General features: G+C 42.0%; 1 protein-coding gene across 1 annotated transcript; it reads right to left on the bottom strand.

The window, feature by feature from the left end:
• Window positions 1-2,227: 2,227 nt before the first annotated feature.
• Window positions 2,228-11,416, bottom strand: SLC67A2 (solute carrier family 67 member 2). Its single transcript, XM_086482141.1, has 6 exons — window positions 11,300-11,416; window positions 8,035-8,122; window positions 6,646-6,689; window positions 5,238-5,367; window positions 3,741-3,950; window positions 2,228-3,190 (listed from the first exon to the last, which is right to left on the bottom strand). Exons 1-6 carry the CDS (start codon window positions 11,399-11,401, stop codon window positions 2,400-2,402), a joined length of 1,365 nt encoding a protein of 454 aa, XP_086338267.1. The 5' UTR covers window positions 11,402-11,416; the 3' UTR covers window positions 2,228-2,399.
• Window positions 11,417-12,016: the final 600 nt, after the last annotated feature.

Genomic DNA, 12,016 nt, shown 5'->3' with positions numbered 1-12,016 from the left:
ACAGGCAGATTCACATGACCATTTTAAAGAAGAGCTTGAAGAAAAAAAATCCAAAATACCTGCACTTCATATTGACTTGAACACCTCTACTTTGTGCTGTCGTTTCAGCAGAGGGAGAGGGGAAATACACAGCGACAAAATGATAGACGTGGAATGCCACCTCATCGTATTTCTAGTCCTTAAAAAAAAAATAATTAAAAAATAGCGCTCCTTTTCTGTAACTGAGGCTTTACAAGGAAGAAATGTTTCCGCAGCACCTTCAGAAGTTGTTTTGGCCTACAAGTAAAAAACTTTTCTTCTGTAACATCAGTTGCAACATGTCCCTGAGATCACAGCCTTCCACAGATTTCTCAATTCAGTTATTTAATTTAATTTTTATTTAGCTTATATGGAGAACTATTTTTCAAAATAAAACAGAACTATTTGCTGATTGGGGAAAGCACATTTTTCACTTATGTATAAACAACAACAATGAAGTTTTGAAGTTTTTATAAGCAATATTTGGGCAGCTGTATATGTATAATCTGAATTTTATGGTGTTTACAGAATTCAGCTTTAATCAGTGCAGCAACTTAGAAGGGTAAACATTATGTTACCTCATATAACAAAGTATAGGAAAAATTACTAAATCTTTCATATATATTAATTTTTCTGGGCTTTTTCCTACCCCTTTCCTTCACCCCTTGCTATAGCTGCAAAACAGAAGTCCCTGACTTACAGAAGGGTGGGTTTAGGTAAACAAAAAAAACCCCAGAACAGATGGACATAAAGAAAACATGAAATTTAGAGCAAGAATGTTTTGGGGCATCTACCAAGCAGGACAAGAGGAGATAAAACACTTGAAAATGCCTCAATTTCCTAGGGAGAAATGAAACACAGATTATTACAATAAGGAAACTCTGAGGATATGTACTGAAGTCATAGCAGAAATAAGACACACACTCATTATGTCAATAGATAAAATTTAAACACTTCTGAGTTCTATACACATTCCCATGGTGCTGCTACCAGAATCACTGAGGTTTCAACAAGGATTTAAATGATAGCAGGCACTGGAAAAGGTGAAGAAGAATATAAAATAAAAGCTGCAAAACACTGTCTATGACTGTCCTGAAGCAGCAACACTATTTGCACAGATGTGTTCAAGGAGATAACTAAATTAGTTTTAATTTAAAAAAAAACCCCAAAACACAAACACACACAAAACGCCCCAAAACCTAACAATTATACACGTTGACCTCATTACCTTCATTAAGTAGTACTGGAAAAAGCATATGGAATGTTATCAATGCAAAATACACTTTTGATGTGTTTCAAATGAAATGCAAACAGTGGTGACACAAGTAATATGAGCTTGAAAAGTAAATAGCACAGGAGAGTGCTACAACTCTCAGTATAGCACGGAGAGTAACCTCTCACTAGTTAAGCAGCACAGATAAATGAAGAATAAAATACTAACAAATAAACAGTTTTTCTCTTGGCACTGAAATGTCACTTATGCCTCCAGAGGTGCGACAGAATGCATTAATCCAGATCCATGAATTACTGCAGGTTGCTCCAGCACACCTTGACATTCATTTGGAAGAAGAAGCAAATTTATTCTTAAAATGAAGGCAGAAAAATTGCACAGGAAATGTTACCAATTTATAACAAAAGTTGCTCAGTAGAAGCTATTACTAAACAGAAACCACTAGGTCAAGTTTCAATAAAGGTTAGATTCAGTTTCAGTCTGAATGACCCCGTATTATTCTAAAACTGTCCATTTTAGGCCTTCTAATACATGAAGTTAGCATATATCCAATTCTGTTACCTGGGAAAGACCAGGAATTGGCAGGTCGGAGGCTACCCCAAGGTGCCTAATCATGCTGTGCAGCAAGTTTTGTAGACAAAGTATGCTTAATAAAATCACATAAGAAAATACTCTATTAATTAAGCTACTGTCCCAGCAGACAAATGTCAGTAGACCATAGCATAAGAAATTAAGGGTAACGAGCTATATTGCAAATTGTCCTTCTGATTAAATAAAAATTCACCCTGATTAAATAATAAGAATTTCTGTGTTTTAACAATCTATCAATCTAAACACCGTTTCAAACGTGAGCTCCAAGCAGGATTTGTGTATTTCTTATCATTCTTTTTTTCCCTCCAAAAATGTTAAAAATCTGTTAAAAAAATCCCAGCCAGTACAACAGAGCAACACACAAGTGTTCTAGTGGTACCAGTTAGAATAACATTTGCCTACTCCCTGCAGCAGAAATATTTATATGTACTTGCCTCCATGCGAACATAATGTGCCCTCTTAAAAGATCCCGTTACTGATGTACAAGTCTGGCAGGGGTAAGCGTCACCCCAGGCTGGTTCACTTTGCCTCGCCTGTAACATGCAATCCAAAATCGCAGCTATTGCTTTTTTAACTTAACGTTTCCATGGCTACAGTATTTTTGTTTGTTCGTGTTCATTATCAGAATAGCTGCTAAAGCTAGTCCAACCCCTAGACTTGGAGGGCCACAAGGACTGAACTCTTGAGCAATCCCAGCAAGGAGCGGGGCAACTATACGTCCCACTGATGTCACAGACTGTCCAACACCTAGAAGTGTCCCGCTGGCCTCATTCCCACCAATGGTCAATTCGAGATCAAGGAGACAAGTACGACCTATAGTGGTTGAAAAGGCTAGGAACGTGGAAGACAAAACGACCATCCATATGCTCAGCGCTGACGCATACAGGAGAATCAAGAGGCAGGTAAGAGCGCTGGAGTGCAACAGAAGTCTGTAAGTGTTGTGCTGATAGAGTCTTGTTATTGGTCCCAGCAGACAACCGGCCAGGACTCCAAGCGCACTGCTATAGCTCATTAGGTATCCAGAGAACAAGGGTTTCACCCCAAATCTCTCCTCCAAGGACAGACTAAAATTACTGTAGTACAGCAGTATAGCAACAGACATCAGCAACCGCACTAAAAATATATCCCACAGATCAGAGCACGCAATTCCTTTAATCCTCTTCAGCACCGTCGCAACTTGCATCCACGGAGACTCGAAAAGACGGTCGCTTCCCACAGCTCCGTTAGCTGCCGATTTCAAGCGCTGGTCACGATTTGCTTTTGCTGAGAAACTCTCTGTTCCTTTGCTGCCTTGCTGACATTCCCTATTGCCAGTGTTTTCTTCGCTCCAGGGTAACATCCAGACAAGACCTATATAGATCAAGAAATTGGATGATTTCATTCAATTGCATTAACTCTACGTGGAAGATGTTAGTCTGATTGTAACAGTTTACTTAGCGTAAAGATCAAAATTCTAAAAAGGACTTTGACAATCTCTTAACTTTAAAAAATTACAAAGATTAAGTCTAGTATTATTCACAGTATCGCTTCAATTCTAAATGCAGTGAAAGCAAGGAAGGAAAACACTGAGGTGATGCATTTGCAACATACGAACAAATCTAAGGGCTAAAGCCAAAATTTTGATTTCTAGTCTTCACCTTTGGGCATATTAAAAATTCCCATTCCTGTGTCTGAACATAAAAGTGACATATACAATGCAAAGGAGAAGCATCTGGAGGTCAACTGTTTCAAAATTCCTGCCCTTCCACACAGGTTCAAATTCAAAGGGTAGTATCAGTATACAGAACATGTCTGCCATAGGTGATAAACACACCACAAACTCAAGGTATTACAAATGGCATAAAAACACAAGAGTGAGGAACGAAGGGACCCAAGATGCAAAATACGACATACAACTTACCAGCATTCAGAAGGAAGATAGAGGCGCAGATGAAGGACGTTTGATAGAAGCCATCTTCCAACTCTGCAAGGTAGCCACCAACAACAGGCCCCAGAATGAAGCCCACACTAGAGGCTGCATTGAAGCGTCCCATTACTAAAGGGCGGTCTCTCTCAGAAACCAAGTCAGAAAGCAGGGCTTTAGAGATGGAGAGCGTGTGTTTGAAAATACCTGCAACATAATAGAAACAAAATAATAAACACGAATTGCTCAGTCCACAAGATTAAAATGACAGAAGCTATTTGAAATATCAGTGGTCAAAATCTGTATGACTGATATTTTTAAGACTCCTTTAATCACAAATTTTTCAGTGCTACAGTCATGCAGCACATTAGGCCATGGCCATCATCCTGGCTGTTCAAGGATTTGGACTCAGGAATCAAAATTATTCAGGTGTCTGTGCCGAAGGAGTGCTCCTGCAGCCCCGCTGAAAGAAGTTACTGAGCTGAGTGCTGAAGCACACTAGAAGAAAATAGCAGCTAAAATAGGAACTTGTGGGTGGGTAATGGTGGAGTAGGAATGGGCTTGTCTGTTTGTGAACAGAGCTCTGTACCAACTTCACTGAGCATGAAGATTTCCAGGATCATAACACACCAGATTCATATGGGAAACTAGTGGGTGGCAAAATAAGAGCAAGGAAGGGTAAGCATACTGCCAGAATACAAATAATGCAACCTTTTATGTTCCTTCCCTTTGACCAGGGCAACGCTGTCACAGAGTGCTGTTAGCATTAAAAAATATTACCTCTACTAAAGTGATCAATTATCAACCAAATAATGCATTAGCAAATTGCCTTTAAATTAAGAAACAATATTGACAGTTCCTAAATAAAAACTATGGGCCATAAAAGTGTCCTTTAGTAGATGTGCTCATAGTAATAGCAATGCTTATTATATCAAAATATATGCAATAGGTGTTCAGCTATTTTAAGAACCCTGATACAAACCCTGTCACAAACATAGCTTCAAGTGCTGCAAATATACGTGCTTTTGCACAACATAAATATTCTCTTGAAGCAGTGACCTAAAGTTTCAGTCAAATTTCATAGTATCACTTTGAGGTACATTTTCAGCATGAGAAAAAACAGTAACGCACATATCGTCCCATTCTCCACTGCAGGTGCAGGCCAGTATTTCCAGCAGTAATCTGGTGTATTGTGTACCTGTGTACCTTACAACAGCTTCTTTCAAAAAGTTCCTGCACTCCTGTTCTCACAAAATTCAGCCATTCGAGGTGGCACAAAAGTTGTGACACTTGTTGAGTATACATTTAAAATTATTTTCAGAAAAAAGTCATAAGAATGTTTGCTTTTTAGAGATTTTCTCATTACAGAGGTTCAGCTGGTGCTGCTGGGCGATGATGCCATGTAGCCATCCACATACCATCATTTCTCTAGCAGTAATTCTCAAGCTGAGATTACAGAGAATTTAAATTGCAAAAGGCCAAGTGTTTACTCACCTACAGGGACTCTAGAAATGGCAAACAGGAACACAGTGGTGGATGTTCCAAGAAGGAAGTAACCCAGTGCACTGAGAAGAATACAAGCAAGCAGGGAATACCGTCTTCCTACTATATCGCTCCAGCAGCCCTTTCCAAAGCAGGAAATTAAGATTAGTTTTTTATAACATCTAGCTAGGTACAGTGAACAATCAGTACTTCTAAATTAAATTGAGAAAAAGAGATCAAAGGACTGTCAATGAAAGCTTAATAAGCTTATTACACAACATTCCTAAGTGCTCAAAATCTGGAAGTCATGAGCAGAGTTCTGCTTTGCTGAAACTATGATTCCATTTAATGTCACGCATAGAACTTTTTAAAATTTAATGCATCTCTTTTAAAAATACAGTCCTGCGATAAACACCACGAAATATTAGTAGTAGGGGGTCTCTGAAAATGTTCTCGCAACCAACCACAAATATTTGTTTGCATCAATGGTTGGTACGTACTAGACAGTTGTGGAGCATCCTAAAAGGAACGATCCTAGCTATGAGAAGTTTGTCATCTGAGTGCAGACAGGCAGGAAGCAGTTAGGAGCAGGGCAAACAGCAAACTTGCATTCAGCATGCTTATAAATCAGCTTGATTCCTAAGAGGAAGTAGTTTTTTAAGAAAGTAGGCAATGATCTTGCAGTTCAAAGAAAACGCCACCGGATTACAGAAGCAAATTGTCCCAGGTGGCCTACATGACAAACCCTGCAGCCTTTTTTTTTCCAAGAGACGGATAAAATCTGCTCTCTTGAAAGCTAGGAGGTACCAGGGTAATATTAAAAGTGCTCCTGGCTAAATATAGGGATCTAAGGTATTGATAGGTAAAGCACGCATTCAAGAAGTTTAGTCCTTGCACTCGTGCTTAGATTAGGATGCAAAAAGTCAAAAGCTAATAGAAAACAAAATCAAACAAAGCTCAAAGATGTAATGCATGACTTTAGGCCATATGGCAAATTACAAGGCACTGCTCTTTAAGCAGGGAAAGCAAACTCCAGATAACAGGCTTGCGAAGCGCTGACCCCTGAGGCTGCTTTTTGGACAGGCTACTGCACTGAAGGAAACTGCTGTACTGGCATCAAGACTGAAGACAACCCTGCGTGACTACGACGTGCTCAGTACTGTATCTGAGCCCAAATCTGGATTCTAGTTTTTGTCTAAAGACCCTGTGTTCTGTTTAGTTCTGAAAAATCTGGCAATTCAAATGAAACAAACATTTTCCATGCAAACTAAAAACTGGCTTCTCCAACCTAAAATTCTTTTACAAACACTATAAACATTTTCAAAATGTCAGGAAATACCATTATTATTAACCTCATCTTTTTCCCCCCTAATATCCATAGAAATACCTACGTACTCAGGAACACAGTGTTAGAACTCACCACAAATGTGCTGGAAAACAGTTGCATTATACCATAGAGAGATCCTAAAACAAACAATTAAAACACCAATGTTAAAAATTAAACTTAATTTTTTAAAAATGAAAACTGCACAAAATTTTAAATGAGGAAACATGAGAGAAATTCTGGGAATAATTTACTAGAAGACCAGGAAGAGGGACCAGGACAAATCAAGGGTGGAGTTTAGCACATGGAAATCCAAGGAAACAGTTCAGGAATAACAAAAAAAAAATAATCAAATGCTGAAAACTCATAAAACTATATAATGTAGAAGAATGTTGCTTTGTATGGTTTATTAAACAAAACAGACCTTGGCATTTATAACTGCTTTCTCAGAATCAGGAGAGAATTCCGTTACTGGGAGGCACTAATTACTTTCCACTTGGCACTTCAACCTATTACAAGGCACCACAGAAGCCCCGAAGAAGCCAGAGACCCTACTCTTTCATTTTGGAGGCTAAGAGTTTAGCAGCAGTTAGTGACAGAAGAGAAAAAGCAAGGAAAAGCAGAGAGAAACATCTGCCAGCCTCCTTCATTTGTAAGAACACACCTCAAAACGCAGTTTCTTTTAAAGTTAAAAATCAAAGCAGGCTGTTGAGATGAAAACGTGTTCTTGGTGAATTCCTGCTTAAAATACTACTCTGTAAACTCAGAGCAGAACCAGAATTATTTCATGAAAATTGCTAAATTTCATCCAAAATAAAAAAGTAATAAAAAACTGAGTAACAGAGCTCATATCAAACACACATAGCTATGAAGAATATCATAGTTGTAACATCACAAACCATAAACAGTACCATAAGATATAAATAAGAGCTTTAGAACCACAGAACTTGTCTTACCACTTCATTTTTTAAGATAAAATTCCAAACCTTCAGAATTTACTTGTAAACACTCCTTAAAAGACAACAAATATTTTTCCAAAAGACAGCTGCAAGGAATTTAATCAAACTGGGAGCAATTATAGGCACTGGAAAACTCAGGAGAACCACCTGCAGAATCACTGTGTGCAAAGCCTGTGAGTAACAATAAAAATAAAAGCAACATCTCTGGCTCACAAAGTTGCCGAGCTGTGAATTCTTGGATGCTGGCAAAGCATCTGCACAAGTATTACTGCAAGACTTCCTTGTTCTTTACAAGAATGCTCTTTCCCAAGCACTTGCTTTAAGCTGCTGTTGATGTGCAAGGTCAGACAGGTCTTTGGCTCTAACACAGTATGGCTGCCCTTACAGTTTTACAGGGAATTTGGCACTACTTTTTATTATGTTTCTAGCAAGCAAGAATTATGTTACAACGTCCAATGTGCAGTAAGGCACACTCCAGTCCACATTATCTTATTCTTTGGTAAATCAGTCAAGTACTGCAACTCACCTATTATTCCAGCAACTGTATGACTTGCTCCTAGAGATTTGATATGCAGGTTCATTAAAGGAACAACCATGCTCACACCAAATAAATCCTGGAAAGAAGGCAGGAAAAGTTTTAATAACAGATCACTTCTGCAAAGATTGTAGCAACCTGGCTTAGTAACAGTCAACATTTTTTAAAATGTTACATTATTTCCATATCGATACATAATTAAAAGAAAATTTTTCATGGCCAATGTGGTATGTTGTAAGCTCTACAATGCTTGTACAAAATTACAAAAAAATGTAAACTGAAAGATAAAGGATTGCCTCACTGAGCAGTTTGAACTACGAAAACAGCAATTCTCTTTCCCCCCTCCACATACAATCATTCTGAAGATATATATTTAAACATTAAATATTCCTTTAACATACATCAAACTTTATCTGTTTAAAGGAAAAGTACTTGTATTTTAAATTCAAAGTGGTCTGTAATTTTAATCACCTAAAATGCTTCCTAGTAAGAGAGTATATTTGGAAAATCTAGAGTATTTTAACTTTCAACTATAATCGGGAAGAAGCCATGGTAGTTCTAAACTTACCTACAGACTGCCTTTCTGAGTAACTTAAGAAATGTCATGAAAACACAAAAACATGAAAAAACGAAGAAGAAAGAAAAAAAGCAAAGCATAAGTGAAAAACTTTTTGTAAGAGGAGGGCAAAGGATGCTGCCCATCCCGAACAGTACAAGGATCTCCTACTTGATCCTTCTGACTTTTTAGCTTTTGTTAAGCCAACTACAGTGACCCAGTAGTTCTTCTGCTGTATGCTCCTGGCACAGCATATAGTGTCCTACATCAGAGCAGAACCTTACAGAAGAGATCTGTTGGAATAAGATCACCTTTTATCATTGACTGTGTGAGCTGAACTAGACTTATGGACTACTTCACAGCATGCCCAAACCCAGAATAACTGTAACAATGTGTATCACTAAGTAAATTCTCATAGTCTGTCATTAAGTATCTTTTGATGGTTGAAATTGAGATTTACAAAGTTAGAACCTTTATTAAACATATTAGCAGGAGCAAATAGACCACATGACTTACAAACACCTTCAACAACACCATCTTATGGCTCAATAAGCTATTCCAAGCACTCACATGCACAATCATGGAATAACAGCATAAACCACTTGGAAGGGACCTCAGGAGGTCTCTAGTCCAGTTTTCCACTCACCGTAGGGCCAGCTCTGAGGTCAGACCTACTCACTCAAGGCTTTATCCAGTCACGTCTTGAAAACCTCCATGGATGGAGACTGCACAACCTCTCTGGCAACCTGTCCCGCTGCTTGACTGTCCTCACAGTGAAAAAGGTTTTTCTTAAATTGAAACAACAGGTTCTGACTGGAAATAGGACCTTTTCTCTCTCCCTCTCTCTCGCCATGCACAGTACTGACGAGCCTGTTCTCCAGCTTCCTGTCAACGTCCTTGCAGGGAACGGAAAGGCAGCTGCTGGGCTCCCGTCAGCTTCTTCTCAGAGGGTGTTCCACCCTGACAAGCATCCTGGTGGCCCTGCTGGGAACTCAATCTGACCTAGACATGGTATTTTAGATGCAGCCCCATGAGCGCTGAGTGAAGGATTGCTTGCTTCCCCGCTCACATAGCCCAGGATGCTGCTGGCTGCCTCTCCCCCCAGGCATGCTGCTGGCTAATGTTCAGCTTGGTCCCCGCCAGGGCCTTACCAGCAGAGCTGCTCCTCAGCCCGTTTATTTGGAAGGGGTTCTTCCTTCCTTGGTGCAGGACTCGGCAAGTAGTCCTTGCCAAGTTTCATAAGGCCCCTGTCTGCTCAGCCATCCAGCCTGGCTAGGTCCTCCTAAACTGCACCCCCTACTTAAGTGTCATCTAAAAACCTGAAGAGAGGTTCAATGACCCCATCCAGTTCATTGGTATAGACATTAAAAAGGACAAGTCTCAGAATATACCCTGGCAGTACTGGACTTGTCATAGGCGAGCAGGTAGAGCAATACCCATTAACCCCTGTCCTCTGATGGGCAGTTATTTCTCATTTCACCTATAATTTCATACGTCAGATTACAGCTAGACAGTATTTGCTTTTTACAGGAAGCTTGCATCACAGGCAACAGCCCTTTGTGACCATATTTCACCACACTTTACGCCCTCTAAAAGGACACTCACTTCTTGTTTGACTTCAGTCTGTACTCCATGCGCCAGGTCAGCAAGGTATTGCAGAGTTGGCAAAACGCAGTGTTTAAAAGCTAAGAAACAAAGTTTGTTCTAACACACCTTTTCCTGGAATATTTGCTTCAGGACACAAACCAACAGATTGTTTCTACTGCCCAGCCTAAAGGCAGGTAAGAGAATAGATCTACATTTCACAGTGCAAATTTGTACTAATTTTGCATTCATTTTCCAAGTTATGCCTTTTAATTTTAAATTAATTAAATGACATTTTCCTGAGGCTCATGAATCGCTGCAGAATACAAACCTTCCTTAAAGTTTATACAATATGTTCCTTCGTTCTTCTGGTAAGGTTTTAGGGTTTTGGGGTGGTTTAGTTTTTCTTTAGAAAAAGCACAGAGGTTTTTTGTGAGGGGGTGGTTTGGGTTTTTTTGTTTGTTTGTTTTTTTAATTCGTAGGTTCTTGGGTTTTTTTAGTTTACACTAAGCACTGGTATTTCAAGGACACAAGGCACAGCTCTCTGATCGGCAGAAGGCAACCCTTCGCTTTAAGGGCGCTAAGCTATTCCATTTCATTCACCGGATACAAAACATACCTCTGTATCAGGCTGCACGACTGTTTGCATAGATAAAACGCTACGGCTGCCACAAACCCCCACCGCTACCGACACTCACGCTCCAAAACAGCCCTCGAAATGATGTACCTCAAAACCCAGCAGTTACACCTGCAGCGTAACGGGGCAGCCCGCTACGAGCCGGGCCGCCGGGCCGCCCACAGGCAGCGGCAAAGGGCACGGGGAGGGGGGTGGTGGGGAGGCTGTCGGCGTGTGGAGAGAGTGGTGGGGCGTCTGTCCGACTTCGGGCTTTGCGGGGCATCTCCTGACAACCCTGAGGGGACCTCACGGCTCCGGAGCCGGCTGCGGGGCCGTCCCCCGCCTCTTCTGCCCCCAGCACGGCCGCTCCAGGGGGAGCCGCGGGGCCGGCCAGCGCGCCGCACGGGGCGGGAAAGCTTTCCCTTCCCTCAGGCACGGCCGCCCGTCCCAGGCCGCGCCGGAAGGGCGCCGTCACCGCCGCACCCCGCCTCCCCGCTTACCAGGAAGCCCACCGCGTAAAGGCACCGCACGAAGCGGCCGGACGCCACCGCCGGGCTCCCCGCAGCTCCCCGGCCTCCATCACCCTCCTCCTCCTCCTCCATCCGGCCAGCGGCGGCCGCCGGCCCGGCGGCGCTGCGCATGCGCATGCGCACTGCCGGCGGCGCGGCGGCAGCGTGGAGGCGGCGGGGCGGGGAGGGGTGGCGAACCCGGGTGTTTTGTTTATGTTAATGAGTGTCTTCTTCGTGTTTCCTCCTTTTCGGGGGAGGAGGAGGAGGAGGAGGAGGATAGCGACTAAGGATCCCTGCGGGTTTCGGAGGCCATCGGGATCCCTGCCTCCCCCCTCCCCTCCACACCCGTAGGAGTTTGCCCTTCGTACCTGTTCTTGCGTGTTTGTAGGTGGAAAGCGACTTTTGCAACCCGCCACCTCAGGGCCTGAGGCTCTAAGGAAAGCAGGAAGAGCTAGGTAGGGTGGAGGGGCTTTGGAGACAGAAATACGCCCCCTAGGGGCGTGGTAATGGGTGCCCCGCACAGCACGCTCGGTTGTTGTAGGAAGATGGGATTTTTCAACCTGAGCACCTCCGGGCCTGCCTCCTTCACGGGGAAAGGTGGCAGTGTCCCACCGCTGCTGCTGTGCTTGGCCCTCTCACGGGGCTCAGCCCGGTGCCTTCATCAAGTGTTTCTGGTGGAGAAGTGTTTTCCTGCCATGTGAAGTGGTT

Source organism: Leptosomus discolor, chromosome 1 (assembly GCF_034619465.1).
Source record: "Leptosomus discolor isolate bLepDis1 chromosome 1, bLepDis1.hap2, whole genome shotgun sequence".
NCBI lineage: Eukaryota > Metazoa > Chordata > Aves > Leptosomiformes > Leptosomidae > Leptosomus > Leptosomus discolor.
This window is presented reverse-complemented; position numbering and strand designations above follow the sequence as displayed.